Genomic DNA, 27,187 nt, shown 5'->3' with positions numbered 1-27,187 from the left:
TGTCCCTGAGCTTTTTTACTCAAGGGAGTACCACTTTGAGCCACTGCTCAAACTTCCAGGTTTTAGGTGCTTAATTGGAGATAAGAATCTCATTTAAAAAAAAGTCGAGGATTCTCAGATCTCAGCCTCCACTCTGAGTAGCTAGGATTACAGGATGAGCCACTATCACCCAGCCATTTAAGCTGTTTTATAAGAGAAACAAAATGTGGGTCTTTTCAGGAAATAGAAATAAGAGGTTTGTGTGAGCAACCATCACCTGGCTCATAATACTTTTAAGTGTGTAACTTGAGGCATTTTTTTTCTTGCCTAAGGGTTGTTTAAGGTGTATCCTCGAGTTATACGACCTGGGCCAATATGTCTAGTAGACTTCAACACAGCAGTCTGTCCATGTGGCTCATAACTATCACCACTTGATAGCAATGTAAGTGCAGAATTTGAGGAGATAACAGGAAAAACTAAACCTTTGGATACTACATCCAGATAGTCACTTAGGAATTTTTTTTCTACTTATTCATCAGGGGTGTTTTATTTCTATTTGGAACAAACTTTTTTTTCTGTAATAGGATGTTTTAATTCATTTTAAGGCTAAGGAAAACATTGGATAATATTAAAGTACAAGACATTGAGGGAGAATGATGGAATGGGTGACATTGATAAAAATGCATTGTACTCACTCTGACATGTTGAATGGAAACCCTTTGTACAACTACTAAAAGATAATTTTAAACATTTAATTTATATATAAGTTAAAGACTAACTTCAATAGATGAAAACTTAGAAGATATTGGCAATATGAAAAATACACAAATGTGAAAACAAAAGAGGTGATGAATACTCTATAATTAGTGAGTTAGAATTCAATAGCCATGTCTTGAACTCAGTGCCAACATTGAGGTTATATGCTTTTGTCAAAACATAGGGTACATATAAAATTCCAAAAAGCAAATCAAGTTAGAAAAATATATCTTCTCATCACTACAAGCAGTATAACAAAATGTTAATAATATTAGTAAAAACCAATGAAGGGATCATTGAGTAGTAAAATAGTAATATGATCTCTGGTCTTTGCAGGCAGATAGGCCAGGGATTGGGTTATAATCCCATTGCAGATTGCACTGTGTTCCCCTGCCAATGTATTGAACATCATGAACCTTGGAACCTTCACCTAGAAATGTAACTATACTTTGCAAATTTGTTATCTACAAATTTTGTAAAGAAAATAAGAGTTAAAAAGTAAAAACTGAGTCACTTGGTATGATCTTGCACATAAATTTTAAATTATAAATTTGAGTGACAAAAGGGGAAAGATGTTGGTAATAATAGATATATATTAATGAAAGATCCAATATCCATTTTGTACATTTACTTGAATTATTTCTGTACTGCTACAATATTCAATGTTCACTTTAATGTAGTTTTAAAATACTAAGAATGAACTCTTAAGTATTAATTGATGTTCAGAACATTTTAGCTATAACACTCCTGGCTGATGGTAAGTACATTATCAATCTTACAGGAGTCTAGTTCTGTAATATATTTGATTATTATGACGATAGAAATCCTTTTCCTGGAGGCTGAGAAAGTGGCTCAGTGGTAGAGTGCTTGCCTTGCATGCATGAGGCCCTGGGTTCGATTCCTCAGCACCACATAAGCAAAAAGAAAAAAAGCCAGAAGTAACGCTGTGGCTCAAGAGGTAGAGCGCTAGCCTTGAGCTGAAGAACTGAGGGACAGCGCCCAGGCTCAGAGTTCAGGCCCCACGACAAAAAAAAACAGTCCTTTTCCTTCCCTTCCCTTCCATCCTCTTTCCTCCCCTCCCCTCCTCTCCCCCCTCTCCCTTGTTCTTTTTCTTTCTCTCCGCCCCTACTCCCTCCCCCACCCCCCTCTCTCTTGGTACCAATCCTGAGTCTTGAACTCAGGGTCTGAATACTATCCCTGAGCTTTTTTTGCTCAAAGCTAATACTCTTCCACTTGAGCCACAGCTCTTCTTTTGGCTTTTTAGTGGTTAATTGACTTTCACTGACTTTCCTGCTTAGGCTGGTTTTGAACTGTGATCCTCAGATCCCAGCCTCCTGAGTGGCTAGGAGTGAGTGAGCGACCAGTGAGTGCCCAGCTTACTTCTTTTCTCTTCCTCTCCTTCCTTCCTTCCTTCCTTCCTTCCTTCCTTCCCTCCCTCCCTCCCCTCCTCCCTACCTTTCTTTCTTTGTTTTTCTTTCTCTTTGTATCTTACCTTACCTTCTTGCTGGGTATCAAACCCAAGGCCTTGTGAATGGTCAGCAAGCATTCTACCACAGTACTATATTCCCAGCTCAGTTATGATAATTTTTGTGTTGTTTCCCTCAGGTGAAATTCCTAAGCAAGTTAAAGTGAAAAAATTGAAGAACCTAAAGACTCTGGATTCTAAACCTGGTACTGACTTAAAGAAAATTAAATATATACTTAGCAGAATAGTTAGACTTTTCTGTTTACTTTCTTTTCTTTACTTCTTAGGAGTTTATACTTCTTACAAGCCATATCTAAATCGAGATGAAGAGATCATAAAACAATTACAGAAGGTAATTAATTACTTGTTCATATGGGTAATTTATACTTCCTTTTGTAGGTATGTAATATCTAGTTAGGCATGTTTGCTTTGTGTATCATTATGTGACACAGAGTCTTGTTATTAAATAAAAGCTTTATAAAAATCAAGAAACTGGGGCTGGGAAGGTGGCTCAGTGGTAGAGTGCTTGCCTTGCATGCACAAGGCCCTGAGTTTAATTCCTTAGCACCACATATGCAGAAAAAGCCGGAAGTGGTGCTGTGGCTCAAGTGATAGAGCGCTAGCCTTGAGCTGAAGAGCTGAGGGACAGCTCCCAGGCCAAGAGTTCAGGCCCTACAACCACACACACAAAAAAAAGAAACAGAAGTAGCCACAATTGTATGCTTGAAAAATGGGGCTACAGCTATAAATGCATACCACTCATTCTAGAAATTTAGGAGTGACTTAAAAAAATTATATTACATTGTCCAAAAAAAAAAAAAGAAGAAGCTGGGTGTCGGTGTCTCACACCTATAATCCTAGTTACTCAGGAGGCTGAGATCTGAGGATCATGGTTTAAAGCCAGCCGAGGCAAGAAAGTCTGTGAGACTCCAATCTCCAAAAAACCACCAGAAAGCCAGAAGTGGGGCTGTGGCTCAAGTGGTAGAATGGTAGCCTTGAGCAGACAAGCTCAGGGACAACACCCAAGCCCAGAGTTCAAGACCTGTGGCCAACAAAATAAAAAGAAGAAGAAGAAGAAATGTAATTACCTGATTTTGTAACTACAGTCACTCTGTAACAGCAATTTTTTTTTGGGGGGGGGATCCAGTCGTGGGGCCTGAATTCTGGGCGTAGGAGCTGTCTCTCAGCTCTTCAGCTCAAGGCTAGCGCTCTACCACTTGAGCCACAGCGCCACTTCCGGCTTTTTTTCTTTTTGCTTATGTGGTACTGGGGAATCAAACCCAGGGCCTCATGCATGCAAGGCAAGCGCTGTACCACTGAGCCACCTTCCCAGCCCTGATTTCTTTGTGGTAAAAATATTCAAACTCTTTTCTACTAGTTTTTTTTGAGACTGATCTCTGGTCTTTGGAGGCAGATAGGCCAGAGTTTGGATTATAACCCATTGCAAATTGCACTGTGTCCTCTGCCAATGTGTTGAACCTCCTGAACATAATTATTATCTATGGTTTCCCTAATTGCACCACAGCACATCAGACATTGTTCTTACCTATTATTTAGTACCTTTTGACCAACTTAAAAAATTAATATACTTTATTGTTATTATAGAGGTGATGTACAGAGGGATTAAAATTACCTGAGTCAGATAATGAGTACATTTCCTTTTGTGCAGTGTCTTCTGTTCCTTCACTGTCCCTCCCTTCCATCTCCATCTGTAAGTTGTATAGTTCACTTTCATTAATGTCAAGAGAGCTCCACTGCTGCACTTTCCACCCCATTTTCCTCAAATTCTGTGTCCTCCTTACCCCCACCCGAAGATATACATGTGAATATTCCATACATAAGTCAAAGAAGACAGTATCATCAAAAACTGAAAACTAAAAAACAATAGTCTTTTGTTTCCATATCTTAGAGTTTGTTTCAGTTTGCATATTATTTTAGATAAATATGAAGAGACACTTAGGCATTGCACCTTTGTGAATCTCTCCTAAGTGTATCCTCTTTTGGTCTCATTCTGTGTGAGTATCTAGAATCATGTGTAATTTATCATATCCCAGTGCATTTTAGATCTAACTTGTGCATATCAGAGAGAACATGCGCTGTTTGTCTTTCTTAGCTTGGCTTATCTCATTTAACATGATTTATTCTAGTTCTGTCCATTTCTCTGACATTATTTTATTCTTTTTCATGGCTGTATAAAATTCCACTGTGTATAGGTACATTTTTTGGATCCCTCATCTATTGTAAGGTATCTGGGCTGTTTCCATATCTTGGCTAGTGATCACCTGTTTGCATTCCTTTCCCCCCTTCTCTTTCCAACCTCTGTCTAAAGATTCTTTTCACAAGATGTAATAAAATGAACTTTAAATCACATTACTTGAAGACAATTTTTTTTTTCAGGCAGGAAAAATTTATTTACTGAACTGCTGCCCCTGCCATGCATGGTGGAGAGGCATGGCTGAAAAGGAAAAAAAGCGGTGGGGGGACCCACTCCTGGGCCAGGACTTATCTAGGCCACGGAGGAGAAGAGGTGTGGCCAGGTAGGAGAGGAGAAAGGTGTGGCCACACTGGATCTAGATGGGACCTCAGGGTTTAGGACCCCCCCCAAGCAAAATTTTAAGTTTCTAAAAAATGTCAAGTATGAATGCATATCTATATAGTAATTGAATGTGATATTGTCCATTGTTTTGTATTCTCTGACACAGAAGATGGATTCTCTTTGTATTCTTTTTTAAGGGTGTACAACAGAAACGTCCTTCTGAAGCACAAAGTGTTATTCTCCGGCGCTATTTTTTGGAACTGACGCAAAGCTTCATCATTCCATTAGTAAGTTAAACACATCTTTGATTAATTTAATATTTTGTTGAGCATATGAATATTTCCCCGGTAATTCTTATCTTTTTTTGATTGGAGATTGAGCACAAGGGCTCACACATGTGTGGCAAGTTGTTTCACCGTTGAGCTGCATTTCTCGGCCAGACTTTATCTTTTTTGGTGTTTGTGTTTGAGAAGACAGGGTATCCTTGGGAACCCAATCTAGACCTTTAACTAGTGATCCTTCTCCTTCAGCCACACGAATGCTGAGATTATGGTGCCTCCATAATCATTTGTAGTGCTGAGGATTGAACTCAGGTCCTTGTGCTTGCTAGACAAGTACTTGAAAAATTCTGTGGTTTTACCAGTTAGTGTTTAGTGATTTAAAATAGAGCAAGAAACCTGATTCTTTGTTGTGTTAACTGTGTAGTTTTGGAAGGTCAGTACCTCTGACCTTCCATTTGCCTATCTGTAATCTGTGACCAATAATACTTTCCCAGAATACTTTTCAGGTTTATTATAAATCTAAAATGAGATAACTGATACCAATTACTTTTTATTTTGCAAAAATTTATAGTCTTCTATATTCAGTTTTTTTGTTTTTGTTTTTGTCTGGTCGTGGGGCCTGAACTCTGGGCCTGGACGCTGTCCCTCAGTTCTTCAGCTCAAGGCTAGCACTCTACCACTTGAGCCACAGCGCCACTTCCGTTTTTTTTCTTTTTTGCTTATGTGGTGCTGAGGAATGGAACCCAGGGCCTCATGCATGCAAGGCAAGCGCTCTACCACTGAGCCACCTTCCCAGCACTATATTTGTTTTTTTTTTTAAGTAGACACATTTGCTTCAACTAAAGCTGCTTTTCATACAAAACTAAACACAAATGATGAGATTAATCCACAATCCAGAGTAATGAAGAGTAAAAGATACCAGCTAAATGCCTTTCACAATAAATGGTTCATCCAAAATGATTACCGAACAATCAGAAGTTGAAGTCCTTATAGTACAAAAAAGTAAGAAAGATAAGTTTGTATATGAACTGTAACATGGAGTTTGCAGCTGTATTTTAGTTGTTTTTTTTTTCTTTTTTGCTGTCATGTGGCCTGAACTCTGGGCCTGGGTGCTGTCCCTAAGCTCTTGAGCTCAAGGCTAGCACTCAACCACTTGAGCCACAGCACCACTTCCAGCTTTTTCTGCTTATGTGGAATTGAACCCAGGACTTCAGGCATGCAAGGCAAGCACTGTAGCACTGAGTCACCTTCCCAGCTCCTGTATTTTAGTTTCTGTTTATTACTTCATAACTATTAGCATCTTTAGATGTAGTCCTCAGGACATACCCTGCATCTGTTTAAATTAGACATAATACTTTCTTCCATTGTGTCAATACAGAGTCACAATATTTTGGACAGGCCTTTGATGTAGTTTTTTTTTTTTTTGGTCAGTACTCAAAGTTTTACACTTGTTACGCCATTTGAGCCACACTTCTTATTGAGTAGAAAACCTCCAGATTCATGTTTTTTACCTATTTATTGTCATAACACAGGTCACTTTTGTAACTCCAAGAGGGATAACTGGAAAGTAAGCAATCAGTTTTGCAGCAGATACTACCTGGGTGTCCTGTAATTTAGTTCTGATACTGTATCCCTAGAGATAGCTTCACCTCTCACAGGTTGAGGATTCACTTTCCAAGGTTGTTCCTCTCCACTTCACATGCCAGGCACAAGTCCCAGGTTCTATCTGTGGTTTTGACCAAACAGCTACAAGTTGCAGTTCCTTCAACCCTTCGTTGATGTTTAGCTTGCTTGAATGGCTTAGAGAACTCAGAACATTCAACACTAGCTGGCGTATTGTAAAAGATATTACAAAGAAAGGGTGAAGAAAATAGATGCACAGGGCAAGATATAGGGGAAAAATGTAGAGCCTCCATGCCTTCTCCATGTATGTTGTTCTATAGGAAACCTGTATATTTAGCTTTCTATAGGCTCTTCAGATCCTGTCTTTTGGACTTTTTCTGTTTTTCTTTCTTTCCTTCCTTCCTTCCTTTCTTTCTTTCTGTCTTTCTTTTCTTTCTTTTCTTTTCTTTCTTTCCTTTCTTTCTTTCCGTCTTTCTTTCTTTTCTTTTCTTTCTTTCCGTCTTTCTTTCCATCTTTCTTTCTTCTTTCTTTCTCTCTCTCTCTCTCTCTCTTTCTCTTTCTTTCTTTCTTTCTTTCTTTCTTTCTTTCTTTCTTTCTTTCCTTTCTTTCTTTCTTTCTTTCTTTCTTTCTTTCTCTCTCTCTCTTTCTTTCTTTCTCTTTCTTTCTTTCTTTCTCTCTCTCTCTCTCTCTCTCTCTCTCTCTCTCTCTTTCTTTCTTTCTTTCTTTCTTTCTTTCTTTCTTTCTTTCTTGTCATAGGGCTTGAACTCTGGGCCTGAGTGCTGTCCCTTAGCTCTTCAGCTCAAGGCTTGTACTCTATCACTTGAGCCACAGTGCCATTTCAGGTTTTCTGGTGGTTTATTGGAGAAAAGAGTCTCATGATCTTTTCTGCCTGGGCTGGCTCTTAACTGCAATCCTCAGATCTCAGCCTCCTGAGTAGCTAGATTACAGGCATGAGCCACCAGTGCTCAGCTGTCTTTCGGATTTTTATGGAGACTTCATTACATATGTTTGACTGAAGCATGGATAACTAACTGTGTCAAAATGTCATTAGAAAGAAAGAATATGTATGCTCTGGTGCTGTCAAGACTCAGTGGAGAAAATAAGATCTATTTGTTCCTTGTCTGAAGGTATGGAGTAAAGTTCTTATGTGAGGGTCTTCTGTCAGACAAGATAGAAGAAGATTGTTTTATTAGACCAACAACTCACAGATAGAGACAGGGGAAGATTAGAGTTTCTATGATCCTATCTTGGGGGAAGAGAAATTCTAGTTTTTGTGGTCTTGGGGAAGGAGTTATGAGCTAAGAACTGTCACTGAAGGCCCAAAGATACATATCAAAATATCACAGTTGAAAACCTATTTTATTAAAGTTTAAGATGTCTGAGTAAGAAAGTAAAGTTAGGAGTAACTTTTATTAACATTTTGGTTTTCTTTTCTTAAATGGTTTTAGGAAAGGTATGTGGCAAGCTTGATGCCTCTACAGAAGAGTATTTCTCCATGGAAGGTAAAAAATTGAACCATTTAGGTAATATTAATAATCATATAATAATATTTAAATAATTTCTTGTTTGTGTTCTGATAAGTAATACTATCTTCTTTTAATATATCCATTCCTTATTTCTTTTTTTAAAAACAATTAACAGTTGTTATCATTTATCGAGTATTCTGAACTAGGAATTTAAAAAATTTGTTGTTATAAAGGTGATGTACAGATGTCATTCCTACTTTCTAATTATGTTTTGTTTTCTAGAGTCCCCCTCAATTAAGACAGTTCCTTCCAGAAGAATTTATGAAAACACTTGAGAAAACAGGACCTCAGCTAACTTCTAGAATAAAAGGAGATTGGATTGGACTTTATCGGTTAGTCTCTTTTATCCCCATCTGTGGAGCTTTACTTAAAAAGAAAATGAAATGAGTGACGAGACTTACGCTTTGATTATTTATTTATTTATACTACTGGATTTTGAACTCAGAGTCTTGTGCTTACTAGGCAGATGCTCTACTGCTGAGCCATACTTTCAGTCTTTTTTGCTCTGTTTTTGTTTGTTTTTGGTGATACTGGGTTTGAACTTAAGGCCTTATACTTGTTTTGCTTGCTAGCCTAACTGATACTCTACCACTTGAGCCATCTCCTGCCCAGCTTTTTTGCGTTAGAGATGAAGGACTTCCTGCCTGGATTTCAACCAAGGTCTTTTGGATCTCAGCCTCCTGAGTAGCTAGGGTTATATACATGAGCCACTTTTCATACTTCCAGTCAATATTTCCCTTTTTGCCCAGTCTGCACTAGAATTGCTATCTGCCTATTCTGTGTTTCTCAGTGATCTAGATATGTATCACAATGCCCAGCTTCTTCCAGTGAGATGAAGTTTTAAGAACTTTTGTTTCTACAATGACCTAGGTCCTACTGATCTCAGCCACTTACATAGCTGAGATCTAGTGGCATGTATCACCATACTCAGCTAATGGTTGAGAAAAGGTCTTGCATGAATGCCTGGGATGACTTTGGGCTGTGATCCTCCCAATCTCAGCCTCCTAAGTAGCTACTATTACAGATGTGAGGCACCAGTCCCTGGTTTAAATTTAGAAACTTAAAAAAGTAGCTGGGTGCCGGTGGCTCACACCTGTAATCCTAGCTACTCGGGAGGCTGAGATCTGAGGATTGTGATTCAAAGCCAGCCGGGGCAGGAAAGTCTGGGCAAGAAAGTCTTGGCAGGAAAGTCCGTGAGACTCTTATCTCCAATAAAGCACTAGAAAACCAGAAGTGGTGCTGGCTTAAGCGGTAGAGCACTTGCCTTGAGCTGAAGAGCTCAGGGACAGTGCTCAAGCCCAGAGTTCAAGCCCCACGACCGACCAAAAAAAAAAAAGAAACTTAAAAAAGTCTATTATCTGACATGATTTTATGGTCTATAAGAAAGATATTTAGGAGAGGAAAGAAATGATAGTGAATCTTTGCTTTTCTGAACTTTATTCTTTGTAGGCATTTTCTTAAGTCTCCAAATTTTGATGGCTGGTTCAAGACCCGGAGGAAAGAAATGACCCAAAAATTGGAAGCACTCCATCTAGAAGCTCTTTGTGAAGAGGTTAGAAAACAGTGTGTTGGTGTGATTGCTAACTAGTAGTGACAATAATAATATTCTTAGAGGTTTAAAACATGCTGGCTGCTGGTGATTCATGCCTGTAATCCTAGCTACTCAGGAGGCTGAGATCACAGTTCAGTGCCAGCCCGGGCAGGAAATACCATGAGCCTCTTTTCTCCAATACACCACCAGAAAACCAGAAGTGGCGCTGTGGCTCAAGTGGTAGAGTGCTAACCTTGAGCTAAAGAGCTGAGGGACAGGAAGTGGCGCTGTAGCTCAAGTGGTAGAGCTCTAGCCTTGAGCTGAAGAGCTGAGGGACAGCGCCCAGGCCCAGAGTTCAAGCCCCACTACCGACAAAAAAAAAAAAAAAAAAAAAAAAAATCTAAAAAAAGAGCTGAGGGACAGCGCCCAGGCCCAGAGTTCAAGCCCCATGACTGACAAAACAACAACAACAACAAAAACCAGTACCTTGCATCTACTATAAATGGTAATCATAGTTAACTTTTCAAGATGTTGTGCTATATAACTACTCAGGGACTACAGAGCCTCTTTATGTGGTGACTCCTTTATAATCTTCACAATAATTCATTGAGATAGGTATGTTATGATTTGCATTGTGTACCACCTGTCACTTAGAAGTTAAGTGAACTTGCCAGAGTTTACCTCACACCAAGTAGAAGAGCTGGCAGTGCTATTCTTGCATTCGTCAACAAGTGCTAATTATGTACCTCTCTTTCCAGTTTTTCATTCAATGACCTCAGATTGGTAGGTGAATAGGAATATTATACTGCAGAAAGTGAAAAATAGTATAGATCAGGTCCTTCTTTCCCTGAAGAGTTGAAAATATGTACCAGTAAATATTTACCAGTACATTCTGGAGTCAAGATTTAAATTGCTGCAGTCTCAACTTCAGCTTGTTGCCGGTGTGACTTATTTACCTCTTCCAGTTAGTGTTAATAATCTTCTCATGTGCCTGCTGTATTTAATTTTTTTATCTGTAATATCACCAGCTTATTTTCAATTAAACTACTTGTGAAAACATAGAGCATATTCTTATTTACATTGTATTTAGCTTTAAATGTTAAAGTGGAATAGACTCATTATTATCTTCCTAATCATAAATGCCCAGTGGTTGTGCTTTTGAGAAAATAATGTGATAAAGAAACCAGAAAGAAGGCTAAGAGGACCTTATTTGAAGATACAAAGTAGCACATTTATATTACTTTACTCGATTTCTTAGCTGGCATTCTTATAAATTACTCACTACCATAGAGGACTGCAGTTTTTCTTTTTTTTTGCTTGTCCTTAAAGGTACACCTCAGAAAGGAACTTTCTACATTTTGTTTTACTTCCAAATACTAGACAGTACTGGATCATGTCTAAAATTGCTTAATTAACAACTTCTAGATCTTCATGACAATTATTCTTATACTGTACTACTGTGTCTGAATATGTCTTCTTCCTTTCCATTAGCCTTGGCTGTTGAGATAGAGAGATTTGAATATCATTTTGAGTACATATTGATTTGAGATTTGCTTATTGTTCTAGGACCTACTTCTCTGGATCCAGAAACACACAGAAGTAGAAACAGTAGACCTTGTATTGAAGCTGAAAAATAAGCTGGTATGTAATTAAAGCAATTGAAGATTAAATTGAGGGCTGGGAATATGGTTTAGTGGTAGAGTTCTTGCCTAGCATTCATGAAGCCCTGGGTTCAATTCCTCAGTACCACATAAACAGAGAAAGCCAGAAGTGGGGCACAGTAGCTCAAGTGGTAGGATGCTAGCCTTGAGCAAAAAGAAGCTCAGGGACAGTGCCTAGGCCCTGAGTTCAAGCCCCAGGACTAAATTGAGAGGTAGTAACATGAATCAAGTGGTAGAACATCTGCCTAAAAAGTGGAAAGCCCTAAGCTCAATCCCTAATACCTCAAAAAAAAAAAAAAAAGGTTGAATCGACTCCTGTGGAGATATTTTCTTCTTATTTGAGCTGATAATGTATTGTATATGTCACAGAAGTAACTTGATTTTTTCTTTTTTTTTGGTGCCGGTACTGGGGCTTGATGATCTCATGGTCTGGGTGCTGCTGTCACTTGGCTTGTTTTTGCTCAGTGCTAGTGTTTTACCATTTGAGCTTTAACTCCACTTCTGGCTTTTGGCAATTAGTTGGAGATAAGAGACTCATGGATATTTCTGCCTTGTCTGGCTTTGAACCTCACTTTCCAGATAGAAGCCTTCTGAGTCTCTAGAATTACAGGTGTCAGTCACTGGTGCTGGAAAAACCTTTGGGATTTTAAATAAGACTTGTAAGCCAAGACTTGTAAGGGGCGTTTGTTGCTTATGCCTGCTTTTGCAGCTGCCCAGATCCCAAGGACCTTGACACAGCTAGTATCACAAAGCTAATCTGCTTTGGTCCAGGGAGCTGAATGGCTTGCTTTCTGAGGCCCTTGTTTTTTTTTGGTTGTTCACATGGGTGACAGCAACACTTAGACCTTTGGAAATATGGCAGTAGGGTTCCAATAGCATCCAGCAATTGCTCTTTTCTCTTGGTTAGAAATGTGTGTGTGTGTGTGTGTGTGTGTGTGTGTGTGTGTGTGTGTGTGTGTGTGTGTGTGTGTGTGTGTGTGTGTGTGTGTGTGTGTGTGTGTGTGTGTGTGTGTGTGCGCGTGCGTGTGTGCGCGCGCGCGCGCGCGCACGTGCACACATGCCAGTGCTAAGTGTTGAATTCAGGGCCTGGGCACCGTCCCTGAACTTTTTTGCTTAAAGCTAACACTCCAGCACTTGAGCCACAGATACAGTTCTCAGACTTTTCCTGCTCTGGCTGGCTTTGAGCATGGTCTCCTTAGATCTAAGCCTGCTGAGTAGTTAGCATTACAGATGTGAGCCACCAACCCCTGGCAGAAGTAATTTTTTTTTTTTTTTGTCAGTCATGGGGCTTGAACGCGGGGTTTGGGCACTGTCTCTCAGCTCTTCAGTTCAAGGCTAGAACTCTACCACTTGAGCCACAGCACTACTTCTGGTTTTCTGGTGGTTTATTGGAGATAAGAATCTCATGGACTTTCCTGCCTGGGCTGGCTTTGAACCATGATCCTCAGATCTCAACCTCCTGAGTAGCTAGGATTACAGGTGTGAGCCACCAGCACCTGGCAGAAGTAATTTTTTAAATGAGAGGACTTTAGATTGGTCAGATGATGGCAGACCAAACTAAAAATATTTGATCGTTTACAGAGATCATAATGATAACATATTATTTAAAAATATTTACATGGCCAAGCACAATGACTCATGTCTATAATCCTGGCTACTCAAGAAGGTTTGTACTTCTGTGTGTTTCTGGCTACTCAAGAGATATGAGAACTGAAATTCAAAGCTACCCTGGGAAGGAAAACTCTTATTTCCAGTTAACCACCAAAAAGCTAGAGTGGAACTGTGGCTCAAAAAAGCTAAGGGACAATGCCCAGGCCCTAAGTTCAAGTTACAAATAACACCAAAAACAATTGTTTTACATAGAGTCTAATTAAGTCTCCAAAAATACTGTCATGGTCAGTATATATATACATACATATATATATATATATATATATATATATATATATATATGTAAAGTATGCCTGTTATCTATGAATTTATAGAGAAACCTTTTGCTGAGTTCAGCAGTGTATTACTTAAATGGCACATTATTATTTGTTTTTTTAGTTATGTAAATTCTTTTTTTTTTTTTTTTTTTTTTGGGTCCGGTCATGGGGCCTGAACTCTGGGCCTGGGCGCTGTCCCTCAGCTCTTCAGCTCAAGGCTAGCGCTCTACCACTTGAGCCACAGCGCCACTTCCGGCTTTTTTCTTTTTGCTTATGTGGTGCTGAGGAATCGAACCCAGGGCCTCAGGCATGCAAGGCAAGCGCTCTACCACTGAGCCACCTTCCCAGCCCCTAGTTATGTAAATTCTAAGACTGAAAGTTTCTAAGTTGTCAGACCATTAAAAATGTTTACACAGGGCTGGGAAGGTGGCTCAGTGGTAGAGCACCTGCCTTGCATGCCTGAGGCCCTGGGTTCGATTCCTCAGCACCACATAAGAAAAAAGCCGGAAGTGGTGCTGTGGCTTAAATGGTAGAGCGCTAGCCTTGAGCTGAAGAGCTGAGGGACAGCGCCCAGGCCCAGAGTTCAGGCCCCACGACCGGACCCAAAAAAAAAAAATGTTTACACATAGAGACTATAATTATTACTACAGACTCATTTAAATGCTGCCAATTGTTCTTTGTGTAGTTACAGGCTGACCGAGAACATTTACCTGTGAAACCTGACACTGTGGAAAAGTTACGGACACACATAGATGCAATTATTTTAGCTTTGCCAGAGGATCTGCAAGGCATACTGCTCAAAACTGGCATGACATGATAGTTACCAGAATTTTCCGGCCAAAAAGGAATGTGCACCAGGAAGCATACTGACATTTCAACTACACGCACAAGGGCAGCAGAGTGGAAAATAGCCGTGAATGCTAGACACAGGGTGGAAAGACTGTGTTGTATAAACAGACCTTTTTAGTGCATTATTTTTAAATGTGGATATCTGTGGTGGTTTGCTTTAATACTGAAGCACCGAAAGGCATTTCTATATTTTTAATCATGTTCTAAAGTGCTCTTAATAGAGACCTGTGGGGCCATCAGTATAAGTGATTCCAAACTGCAGTGCTGGCATTGCAGGTATTTTTTTTAAACTGGTGCTGCTTTGCCCAATCATGTTGAAACTCAGGGGGATTTAAAAATAACATTCACACTGGCTATCTTCTTAAGAAGGAACAGACGGAACTGTCCAACTGTAGTTAGAAGTAATTGATGCTCGTGTAGTGCCTTCTGTTGTCCTATGTATTTCACAAAGGCCAGCTGCTAAGCTTTTTCTTGGCTTATGATTTGTAATTTTATAAGACATTTGGTTCAGGAATCATTGCTTTAAAATACTTTTCTTGCCCCCTTCATTGTGTCTATTAGTTGAAATGGTGTTGTTTTTTTTTAAAATTGTCATTTAGAATTTTCATCTCACTGCTTACCATTTTCAAAATTTAGTCTTACTAGCTTCACCAAGGGCAAGAAGGCATCAAGTATTAATTACAGAAGAGTTCATTTTCTTTTACTCTTTATTAATTGGGCCTATGTAAATTACATAAGTAGTTTTTTAAAAGACATCCTAATTATGAACTTCATAATTAGCTACTTCTTAAAAACGGGATTATTCTTCAAAGGCATCCATAAGCTTTTTAAGTGATAGTTATTTGAGTGGTTTTATAAGATTAATATCCAGCATTATTTGTTACTTAGTATAACTTTCCCTAAATAAATGTTTCTCAGAACACTTTCGCTAATGTTTGACGTGGAAACTTTTACCTGAATCACTGTTATAGTTGTTTTTTTTTTAATAATTGTTGACATTTATTTTTTTAAATAAGTTTTTTTTATTGTGAAAATACTGTACAGAGGGGTTACAATCACATGAGCAAGGTAATGAGTACTTTTCTTATCAAGCATTGTTGCCTCCTCCTTTGTTTTTCCCTTTACCATCCCTTGACACTTATTTTTACTTTGTTTATACTACCTTGCCAAAAATAGAAGATGTTACTTGGTATAGAAAGAGTGTTTGGCTTGTGTTTGAATGGGAGTGTCTTGCAGAAGCCACTGTTTAAAATAGGCACATACAGTGTAGCACATATGTAAATAGTTGTGTCTTAAAAACAACCTCTAAACAGCCAAATTTAGTTCTATGTATTTGTAAAAGGAATAGCTTCAGAAACTCTCATTCTCTGTTGGTGTAAGTCTCTAAGGGCATTCAAACCCAATATAAGCTCCTTGTGTTTGTAACTGTGGTCTAATACCCAAGCGGGCCCCTTTCTCTGGATACCGTCTCTTGCAACATACCTCTGAGTCATAGAAAGAATGTGGCTTTTGGAAGAGATCAATTTGCCTTGGATCATATGGGTGATTTTGTGAAACAACAGTTGACCTTTCAGAAGAGGGCAACTTCTTTTATATACTCAAGTATTTCATAACTTCCTGGGAAACTTTATTTAGGTAAAAATGGTCATCTTATTATTTTCCAAAAAGGTGTATTTTAATAATCTCACAATTTATATACAGTCTGTGACCTGAATTTGAAAGTTGTTAGTGTCATATCAAGGATCTTTTAAATTATGCCACTACAGGATGTATCATTTCAAGTTTATTTTGCACAGCTAAGGAGTAGCAAAAGATGCCAATTAGCATGTTATCATGCTAATATTTACTGTATTTAACTGAAACTTAACACATGTTGAAAACCATACCATACTCAATTTAACTCTTAATTTCAAATTATGTACTTGTAAGAATAACTGGGAAAGACTGACTGGTAACTTAATTTTTTGTATGATTTTCAGAATTGTCTTTTTTTTTTTTTAAGAAGAATTCATTAATATCCAAACCCTGCCATTTAATGTGTTATCTCCACCAGCATCAAAAGGAATCACTGCTTTAGGGTGTTATGTAATGCCTAGTGCCTTCTATTTACAGTGAAAAAGAGATTTTTGGGGAGGCATTTATGGTCATTACTAAAAAAATGAATTAAAGACCTTGGATTTTAAAATACTTGGATATCTTGTGTTATTTCAGAGTGAGTTTGGAATGCTTGGAAAAAGAAGAGTAATTGAACTTTCACTATATGAGATTCATTTTATTTCCTACCAAGATTCATTCTCTCTCTCTTTCTTTCCTTTCCCTCCCTCCCTCTCTCCCTCTCTCACTTTCTTTCCTTCTCTCTTTCTTTCTCTCTTTCTTTCTTTCCTTCTTTCTTTTTCCTTCCTTCCTTCCTTTCTTCTCTCTCTCTCTCCCCCTCCCTCTCTTTTCCTCTCTCCCCCTCCCTCTCCTTTCCTCTCCCTTCCCCTCCCATCCCCAACCCTCCCCTTCCCAATCCTCTCTTTTCTCACGGCTTGAACTCAGGGGTGCTGTCCCTGAGCTCTCTTGCTCAAAGCTAGTGCTCTGCCTGAAAGGATCCATCACATCCATGCCAGGGGACCATGTGGAGGTAGGCAGGCAGGCACAGGAGAAAGATTATTACAAGGTTTATTACCAGGAGCCATATTTGCCCCGGAGAGGGAGCACGTGGTAACCTCCACTATCTAGGTAGCTGCACAGTCTGGGGTAGGGGTGAGGTAGATGGGAACTTAGGTGAGTCTGGGTGGGGAGAGGGCGGGGCCAGCTGTGTGGTGGGAACTCCAGGGCAGGGAGGAGCTCAGGTCTGGGTGGAGCTGAGGACCAAAGGTGGGCATAATGTTTACACTACCATCTTGAGCCACAGTTCCATTACTGGTTTTTGAGTGATTAATTGGAGATAAGAATCTCACCAGGACTCTCCTGCCTGGACTGGCTTTGAACTGTGACACTCAGATCTCAGCCTCCTGAGTAGCTAGGATTACAGGCATGAGACACTGGAGCCCAGGCTAAATTTCTCTCTCTCTTTCTCTCTCTGTCTCTCTCTGTGTGTCTCTGTCTCTGCCTGTCTCTCTTTTTTGTTGTTCATGAGGCTTGAACTCTGGGCCTGGGCGCTGTCCCTCAGCTCTTAAGCTCAAGGCAAGCACTCTACCGCTTGAGCAACAGCACCACTTCTGGTTTTCTATTGGTTTATTGGAGATAAGAGTCTTGGGGACTTTCCTGCCTGGGCTGGCTTTGAACCATCATCCTCACATCTCAGCCTCCTGAGTAGCTAGGATTACAGGCATGAGTCACAGGCGTCCAGCTAAATTCTCTTTTTAAAGTAAAGTTTTCCATTTTAAATTTCTTCTTCTGTAAAAGAAATAGCAAATATCTATGCTCTGGTAGAACACTTGCTTACTATATTCAAGGCCTGGGTTTAATCCCAGAAAAAAAAAAAGAATCTTCAAAGTAGCTATATATCCTTTGCATTTTTATCTTATTTGTTAAAATATGATAATTGGACATTTCTTTTTGAAATTACTAAATGGTATCCTTCAAGAAATATGGTAAAATATTCATACATTTAAGAGATCCCATACCTTGAGTGCCAGGGGCTCATGTCTGTTAATTCTAGCAATTCAGGAGGATGAGAGCTGAGGATTATGGTTAGAATCCAGCCCCAGTAGGAAGGTCTGGAAGACTCTTCAATAAACAACCAGAAAGCCAGAAGTGGATCCATGGCTTAAGTGGTTCAGTTCAAGCCTTGAGTAGAAAAGCTAAGGGATAACAGTAGACCCAGTTCAAACCCCAGTACCTGAATAAAATAAAAAAATAACAAAGTAATGGGGCTGGGAAGGTGGCTCAGGGGTAGAGCGCTTGCCTTGCATGCATGAGGCCCTGGGTTCGATTCTTCAGCACCACATAAGCAAAAAGCAAAAAGCCGGAAGTGGCGCTGTGGCTCAAGTGGTAGAGCGCTAGCCTTGAGCTGAAGATCTGAGGGACAGCACCCAGGCCCAGAGTTCAGACCCCACGACCGGACCTCCCCTCCCCCAAAAAAGAAGGTCACCTATCACTTGTATACAAAATATTTTCATTTGTTGGTTTGTACCTTCCTTCCTTGCACAAGACCAATAAAAACCTTGGTTAATGGAACCTTGGGATTTGTTGCTGGTGAACGGCTACAGGTCCCCTGGTCCCCCAAACCTCAGTAGCATGGTCTGGTCTCTGGTTATAGGGTTGCTCCCAGGCATGGCATATTAAGGAGCACATGGCAGGTTGCAGCACAAACAAACCTAACTTTCCCCAAACTGGTAGTTAGAGAAGGCAACAAGCTTGCCTATGGCTATTTATTTTCCTCTTTTAGACTAGGTCTTAGTATGTATACCAAACTTGAATTTGTAACCTTCCTCCTTGAGCCTCTAAGCTCTGGGATTACACGTGTGCATCAGCACAGTTGGCTCTGTATCTTACAATACTTTTAACTAAAATACATTAGCTCATATAATGACTAAGTTATCCTAAATACCTGTTGACATCTGTTCCAAGACATTACTTACATTATGAGGAAATCAGCATTTGCTAATAAAACCAAGTCCTCAGTTTTCCCCATTATGAGTTTGTTTAAAATAGATCAAAATACAGAATTATGATTTCTCAAATTTACATTTAACCAATTTTTTGTATAATTTTTTTGATTAATAGGTTTGTTTGGCAACTACAGCATTTCTAATGAACGATGTGTAGATGTTGATACAAAAGAAAAGTGGTTGAATAGGTTTGTTTGGCAACTACAGCATTTCTAATGAACGATGTGTAGATGTTGATACAAAAGAAAAATGGTGGTAGACTTCATCTGTGTCTCTTGTGTAACTTCTGGTCTTTTAAGAGCCAGGCTTTCTCAGCTGTTTATACTTGAGTGCTATGCCTTTCTCCAAATTAAGATTATTTTTGTTACACAGGGGGTATGGTTCAAGTATTGTGTGTTTACCTAACAAATAGAGGTTCTGAGTTCAATCTTTTTTCTTTTTTATTTGGTCAGTCCTGGGGCTTGAACTCTGGGTTTGGGCGCTGTCCTTGTGCTCTTCAGCTCAAGGCTAGCACTCTACCGCTTGAGCCACAGCGTCACTTCTGGTTTTCTTTCTAGTGGTTTACTGAAGATAAGAGTCTCACGGACTTTGCTGCTCCGGCTGGCTTTGAATGGAGATCCTCAGATCTCAGCCTCCTGAGTAGCTAGGATTACAGGTGTGAGCCACCAACGCCAGGCTGAGTTCAATCTTTAGTACACTAAAAAAGATTATGGTTGTCTCCTAATCGTACATCTCATGTTTTACTAGGTTTGCTGCTTGTTTCATTTTTGCCATCCCATTCTCTGTTATAATACTATTTCTGCCTAGCAATTAGAAAGCTAAACTTCATGGATCCATATTTTTCCGTGTTCCTCATGTTTTATGACAGCCAGTATGAATATGTTGTAATGATATAAATTGCTTCGAGGTTGATTGAAATACTTTTGGAAATTAGTAACTTTAAAATTCTAGAGTTGAGTGGGTGCTGGTAGCTCATGCCTGTAATCCTAGCTATTCAGGAGGTGGAGATTTGAGGATCACAGTTCAAAGCCAGTCTGGGCAGGAAAGTTCATGAGACTCTTATCTCCAATAAACTACATGAAAAATGGAAGTGGTGCTGTGGCTCAAGTCGTGGAGCCTTGAGCTGAAGAGCTGAGGGACAGCACACAGGCCCAGAATTCAAGCCCTAGGACTGACAAAAAAAAAAAAAAAAAAAGAGTAGGCATCATTATTTTGTTCCTGGTTTAAAGGAAACCATTGTTTTATCAAGCATGATATATATATATATATATATATATATATCATATCCTTTATCAAATTAAGTCTCTTTCTACTTCTAGTTTGCTAAGAATTTTTTCTTTTTTTTTTTGGGGGGGGGCGTCCAGTCGTAGGGCCTGAACTCTGGGCCTGGGCACTGTCCCTCAGCTCTTCAGCTCAAGGCTAGTACTCTACCACTTGAGCCACAGCGCCAGCTTTTTTTTTTTTTGCCTATGTGGTGCTGAGGAATTGAACCCAGGGCCTCATGCATGCAAGGCAAGCGCTCTACCACTGATCTACCTTCCCAGCCCCAAGAATTTTTTCTTTTATCAGGAGTGGTCTTAGGTTTTGTTATATGTGTTTGACAATTATACTTAATTTTCTAAACATATTTAACAAAAACAATATTTGTTTAACAGGTATATATAACAAGTGTATTAAAATTGTAGGTAGCTAATAATTAATTGATATTCTCATATGATGTTACTTTTTTCAGTTTGTGAAAATGATTTGCTAATAAATGTGATTCGATTTTTGAGGTTAAACCAGCTCTTCCTGGGATTAATTTACTTAGTTCTTTTATGCTTCTGGACAAAATTTTGTTTGTAATTTTTTGCATCTGTAAGTATGAGCTACATTAGTATGTGGTACTATTAATTAGTCTTTGAACTTGATATTAAGCCTAATAGAGTTAAAAAGTTTTGTGTCTATGGGCTGGGAAGGTGGCTCAGTGGTAGAGTGCTTACCTTGCATTCAGGAGGCCCTGGGTTCGATTCCTCAGCACCACATAAACAGAAAACCTGGCAGTGGTACTGTGACTCAAGTGGTAGAGCGCTAGCCTTGAGCTGAAGAGCTGAGGGATAGTGCCCAGGCCCAGAGCGGGGGTAGGAAATTGTGTCTAGTTAGTATTATTTCTTCCCTCCAGGTCTGGTAGAATTTACCAGTAAAGACATTTGGGCCTGAAGTTTTCTTTGTGAGAAGAAAGTATCAGCCTGGTATTTATATTTTTTAAAAAATGAGATATTTATATCTTCTTGAGTGATTTTTGGTAATTCATCTTTCACAAAATTTTAGCTAAATAAACAATCCAATTATTCATAAAACTTCCTTTATATTTTTTAATATCTGTAAAACTTATAGTAGTGTAATGCTGTAATGCTCTCATTCTTGGCCCAGGAAGATTATAAATTTTATTTATCTCAAACAACTAGGTTTTAAATTGAGTTTCAGTAATTTACAAAATATTTTTATGGCTTTCTATTGTATGAATTTTTCTCTTTTATGGCTTACTGATTGAAATTTTCCTTCCACTCCTTCCACTTTCTCATCTCTCTTCTTATTCTCTCTCTCTCAAGGTAGAAGCTGAGGTTCTTCCTAAGAGACTTTTCTTTTAGTGCCATAAATTTCCCTGAGTATTGCTTTAGTTCATTCTACAAATTGTAATATGTTTTCTATTTTCATTTGGTTCAAAATAGCTTATAATTTTTGTCCTTTATTCCGTATCCATAGCTTGTTTACACGTTATTAGTTAACTTTTCAAATATTTTTGTTATTTTTTTTAAATTTGCTTGTATGTTTTGAGGCATTATGTAGTCAACACTGGTCTCAAACTTTCTGTCCTCCTGCATCAACATGCCAAGTGCTGAGATTACAGGCCACTATGCTCAGCTTTGTTATTTACAATTTCAGTATTTCCTGAGTATATACTTATTGTTTTCAGCTTTGATTTTTTTTTTATTTTTATTTATTTACTATTTTTGGGTCCGGTCGTGGGGCCTGAACTCTGGGTCTGGGCACTGTCCCTCAGCTCTTCAGCTCAAGGCTAGCGCTCTACCACTTGAGCCACAGTGCCACTTCTGGCTTTTTTCTTTTTGCTTATGTGGTGCTGAGGAATTGAACCCAGGGCCTCAGGCATGCAAGGCAAGTGCTCTATCACTGAGCCACCTTCCCAGCCCCTGATTTTTTAATTTTTTTATCTTTTATTTTTTGGTCATGGAGTCTGAACTATGGGCCTGAGTGCTGTCCCTCAGCTCTTCAGCTCAAGCTAGCGCTCTACCACTGAGCCACCTTCCCAGCCCAAGATTTGTTTTTATGACCCAGAATATGGTTTATCTTGGTAAATATTCAAGGTATATTTGAGAAAAATGTACATTTTGCTGTTAGTATGTGGCTTATTTTGTAAATATCAGGTGGGTCTAGTTGGCTAATAATGTTGATCTTATCATTCCTGATTTTCTACTTGTTCTACTTACTTGTACAATTAATTATTAAGAGAGAGGGCTACAGAAATCTTATGGGTATAATTGTAGAATGTATTCTTTTCTCTAAAATCTATTAATATACTCTCCTACCTTTTTAAATGTCTTTTCCATACTTTCACTATTAACTTATTGTTATATTTTAAATGTTTTCTCCTAGCTACTCAGGAGGCTGAGATCTGAGAATAATAGTTTGAAGTCAGCCTGGGCAGGAAAGTGCATGAGACTCTTAACTCCAATTAATCACAAAAAAAGCTAGAAGTGGAGTTCTGGCTCTAGTAGTAGAGTGCTAGCCTTGAGCACAAAGAAGCTCAGAGACAGGGCCTAGGCCCTGAATTCAAACCCCAGGACTAGAAGAAAAAGTTTTCTTTCAGGTAGCACATAGTTTAGGTTTACTGTTTTATCCAATCTGACCAAACAACATATTGTGGGTTTTAAATAGCAAATCTAGATATATTTATATTATTGTTTATCAATTTTACTAGTATGTTCGAAACTCTATACTATGTTATTTATTTTGAGTTAATTACCTTTTTTAAGGTTTCAGAGGAGAAAATTTATCATTTTTGGTGGGAGGTGGGAGAGTAGGTAGGTTGAGACAAAGAAATCACTATGGAGCCCTGGCAAGAATATCATATGTAGCACACTTCTAAAACGTTTATGTTACTCAATTGCTTAGCAATCCAAATGTATCTTTACTGCAAAAGAAGGTATTTCTGTTCTTCTGAAGGGAAGCAGTCTTCAATTCTGCTTAAGTTAAATTCTAGGAAAACGGGGCTGGGAAGGTGGCTCAGTGGTAGAGTGCTTGCCTTGCATGCATAAGGCCCTAGGTTCGATTCCTCAGCACCACATAAGCAGATAAAGCTGGAAGTGGTGCTGTGGCTCAAGTGGCAGAGTGCTTGCCTTGATCTGAAGAGCTGAGGGACAGTGCTCAGGCCCAGCGTTCAGGCCCTATGACCGACCAAAAAAAAAAAAAATTCTAGGAACATGGGTATTTGAAGAATGATTAAAAAAAAATCTGTAGTGCCAGAAAGTAACATTTATATTATATTCCTTAAGTAATTTTAAATCTTTGTTTTGTTCTTTTTGTTTTTTGGCCGTCATGGGGCCTGAACTCTGGGCTTGGGCACTGTCCCTCAGCTCTTCTTCTCAAGGCTAGTGCTCTACCACTCGAGCCATAACGCCACTTCTGGCTTTTTCTGCTTATGTGGTGCTGAGGAATCGAACCCAGGGCCTCCTGCATGCAAAGCAAGCACTCTACCACTGAGCCACCTTCCCAGCCTCATAATTTTAAGTCTTTTTGTTTTGGGTCCAGTAGTGGGGCCTGAACTCTGGGCCTGGGCACTGACCCTCAGCTCTTCAGCTCAAGGCTAGCGCTCTACTACTTGAGCCACAGCACCACTTCTGGCTTTTTTCTTTTTGCTTATGTGGTGCTGAGGAATTGAACCCAGGGCCTCAGGCATGCAAGGCAAACGCTCTACCACTGAGCCACCTTCCCAGCCCAATTTTAAGTCTTGAGTGCAGATAATGGCCTTAGTTCCATCGTTGTTCTTTAAATGTGTATATTTATATTTAAGATTAGAAATGTTATTCCTAGAATATTTGGAACCCTAAATGAAAAACCCAAGACAAGAAAGTAAATTGGTTGATGTCTATGAAATAGTTTAACCTATTAATGAACTTTTTGCTTTTGATTGCCCAGCTCCTATAAAACAGTTCTCAGAAGAGTAGTTCTAACAAGGGGACTTTTACTCAGCCAGCCTTCAACAATACAAAACAGCTATTCTCTTGCAACTTAGGTTTATTACTCAACAGAATCCTACAGAAATGCACCAGTTAGAATAAGCAATGGCAGAACTGCATAGGATAGCACTATTAGGAAAACAGATTAAATAAATTCCTTATCCTGGTAAAAAGTACAGTTACTGTCTGATTTATCATGGTTATGTATGCTGAAAGTTGTAGCAAAGTAAATGCATAATTAGAGATCTGAACCAGTGGTCATCGAAAGAATGGAGATTTAAATATTTTAGAAATTTATGTTTCTACCCTGGTGTCAGTGGCTCACACCTGTAATCCTAGTTACTCAGGAGGCTGAGATTTGAGGATCTGTTTTTTGTTTTGTTTTGTTTTTTGTTTTTGGGTCCGGTTGTGGGCCTGAACTCTGGGCCTGGGCACTGTCCCTCAGCTCTTTAGCTCAAGGGTAGTGTTTTACCACTTGAGCCACAGCGCCACTTCTGGCTTTTTTCTTTTTGTTTATGTGGTGCTGGGGAATCGAACCCAGGGCCTCATGCATGCAAGGCAAGCGCTCTACCACTGAGCCACCTTCCCAGCCCTGAGGATCTCATTTGGAAGCCAGCCCTCAGCAGACAGTCCTGACTGATCTCCAGTTAACCAACAAAAAGCATGAAGTGGAGGTGTAGCTCAAATAGTAGAGTGCCAGCCTTGAGAGAAAAAGCTAAGCAAGAGCATGAAGCCCTGAGTTCAAGCATTAGTAGTAGCAAACAACACAATACAAAATCAAATCCTGATATTTCTGTGACTGAGAAGAGTGATTTTGCTGCTACTTGATAGTCAATGACAAAAGAGGCAGAGTGACAAGAGAAGCAAGAGCCTACAATGACTAAAGAATGGAAAAGCGGGAGCCTGAACTCTTAGATCAGCTTGTCATCTCCAGGTTGTTGAGTTCTAAATACAGAAAAGGAATAAATAATTGACTAGAGAGTGGAGGAATCTTTGTGTGTGTTCTGAGAACAGTGAAGTTCTTCCAGCAACTTAGATGCTCCTTTATAGTCTGGTGTTTCTGGATGTGGTGCTGGTAGGTGTCTTTAACCCAGGTGAGGAAAAAAAAAGAGAAAGACGAAGCAGAATTTCTTGTCAAGCATTTTCATGTTGTTCCAGCCACCTTATCTGGTATCTGCAGGTCTAGTGAAGAGTTGTGTTTTCAGCCCCAGTAGGCTTCAAAGCCTGGAAAAGTCACCTAGGCAGCTGTCAGCATTACAAATCACATAACAGAGGTGCTACCCACAGCAACACACAAATAGTGTATGGCCTAGCTGTGTACCCTCCAAAATTATGGTGATTTTTGAGGCAACTAAAAAAACATGAAGCTATAATTTAAATTTATCTGTGGTAACATTTCCAGTTTAGGTTATAGTACATCCTAGCAAATGGTGAGGGAAATTTACTTAACATTCAATTCCCGGATGTGCAATTTTTGTATTATGTACATTTTACAACTTGATTAGATCAGTTAAATAATTTATTTGACCCACACAATGGCATACAGCCTGCCTGTAAAAATAACTAATCTTTAACAATATTAACAGCTATATTAGATGGGAAAAGGTGTCACTAGTGTAACTTTCCATTAACATGTCTATAGAGATCGTATTAGAGGAAAACCTTTAAGAATGTATGAAAAATAACAGTGGTTAAATCATTCAGATTACTTTTTAACTTTAGTAATGTATGATATACTCATTTATGGCATATTTATTTGTAACAGCCCAAAACTTTAAAGTCTATTAATTTTCCATTAACTAGTATGTGGTTAAGTGAATGGTGGTATATCATTACAATGTAGTAGTACTTAGCAATTAAAAAAATCGATAAACCCAGTAACAGATAAATCTCAGTCATTATGCTATGTGAAACCAGAAATATGAGTCTATTTATATGGAATTTTGGAAAAGACGAAAGGTCTGAGAGCTGGTGAATTTCATGGGGAATTTATTTTCTGTATTGTAAGACTGATGGCTGTAATCATGTTTTTATTTTTAAAATTTTATTATTTGTGTTTGGGTGTGTGCTGGTCCTGGGACTTGAACTTAGGGTCTACGCACTGTCCTTGAGATTTTTCACTCAACTATAGTACTCTACCACTTGAGACACAGCTCCACTTTCAGCTTTTGTGTGATTAATGGACGTAAAAGTTTTAGGGACTTTCCTGCCCTGGCTGGCTTCCAACCAGATTCTTCAGAACTTAGTCTACCCAGTAGTTAGGATTAGAGACATAAGCCCTGGGTGCACAGCGATCATAGCATTTTTAAAGGGAGGAGGCTTTTTTTCTTCTTTATATAAAGACTAAAAGATACAAGAGAAGCAAACTTTTCAGGAATAATGGTTATGGCGAGCATACATAAACAGACTCGTTAAAAAGCACACTGCATGTACAACTATTAAAAAAAAAAGCAATCCAGCCTACATGGCTTGGTGGGTGGGAATACTTCTGTAATTGCAGCTACTCAGGAGATGGGGATAGGAGGATGAAGATCCATCTAAAGCCCCACAAGCGCCTACTCAAAAAATTGGAAGCAGAAAGACTGGGGTCGTGACCTCACAAGTCCGAGGTCTCGCCTTCAGGTTCGAGGCCAGCCTGTCTGAAGACCTCAAGGGGTGGGCCGTGGAGACCGCGTGCTTGCTCCTCAGCCCCGGCAGGGAGAATGCAGCACGGTCGACGGAAAAGACACGGACTCCCGTCTCGACACGGAACTAGGGATGACTTGTTTCGGGCCTGGGGGCTTGGCATCTTCACAAGGCGCAGACAGGTCTGTCTTAACCACCCATCTTCCCGGAAGGCAGAGCCCAACTTCACCTCTCCGTAAGGGGAAGGTCCGGTCACGGGCGGTGAACCTGCGTCTTCCCAGGGTCGGGATCGGAAAAGCCCCGGCGGACGCAGCAATGATAGCAGCTCGCCAGCGACCCCCCAGGCGCTCCTCGCCATCGCGGAAGGAAGGCCTCGAACCCACAACGCCTTCCTCCGGGCGGCGGCGCAGCACTACGACCGTAGACTCAGAGGGGAGAAGGACCGACGTGTCCACGACCCAACCCATCAGGGACCTTTCGCCATCCCGGAAGTAGGGACGACGGGCCCTCAACGCCTCTAACTCGACGGAAGCTTCTCGCTTTGAGCTTGATGGAAGGCAACAAAGCGAGGCATCATGGGATTCGCTCGTCT

General features: G+C 39.6%; 1 protein-coding gene across 1 annotated transcript in view; it reads left to right on the top strand.

The window, feature by feature from the left end:
- The window catches only part of Dennd6a (DENN domain containing 6A), a 57,532-nt gene extending 41,212 nt beyond the window's left edge, over window positions 1–16,320 (top strand). Inside the window, exons 13-20 of the mRNA XM_070018744.1 lie at window positions 2,341–2,406; window positions 2,488–2,552; window positions 4,934–5,023; window positions 8,089–8,142; window positions 8,389–8,498; window positions 9,616–9,718; window positions 11,264–11,338; window positions 13,972–16,320. Coding sequence (XP_069874845.1) covers window positions 2,341–2,406; window positions 2,488–2,552; window positions 4,934–5,023; window positions 8,089–8,142; window positions 8,389–8,498; window positions 9,616–9,718; window positions 11,264–11,338; window positions 13,972–14,103 — 695 coding nt within the window. The 3' untranslated portion in view covers window positions 14,104–16,320. The remainder of the gene's footprint in view (window positions 1–2,340; window positions 2,407–2,487; window positions 2,553–4,933; window positions 5,024–8,088; window positions 8,143–8,388; window positions 8,499–9,615; window positions 9,719–11,263; window positions 11,339–13,971) is intronic.
- The last annotated feature ends 10,867 nt before the right edge of the window (window positions 16,321–27,187 follow it).

The sequence above is a fragment of the Dipodomys merriami genome, unplaced genomic scaffold (assembly GCF_024711535.1).
Source record: "Dipodomys merriami isolate MVZ:Mamm:240054 unplaced genomic scaffold, mDipMer1.0.p SCAF_13, whole genome shotgun sequence".
Lineage (NCBI taxonomy): Eukaryota > Metazoa > Chordata > Mammalia > Rodentia > Heteromyidae > Dipodomys > Dipodomys merriami.
Note: the sequence above shows the minus strand (reverse complement) of the source record. Positions and strands in the feature narration are given on the sequence as shown.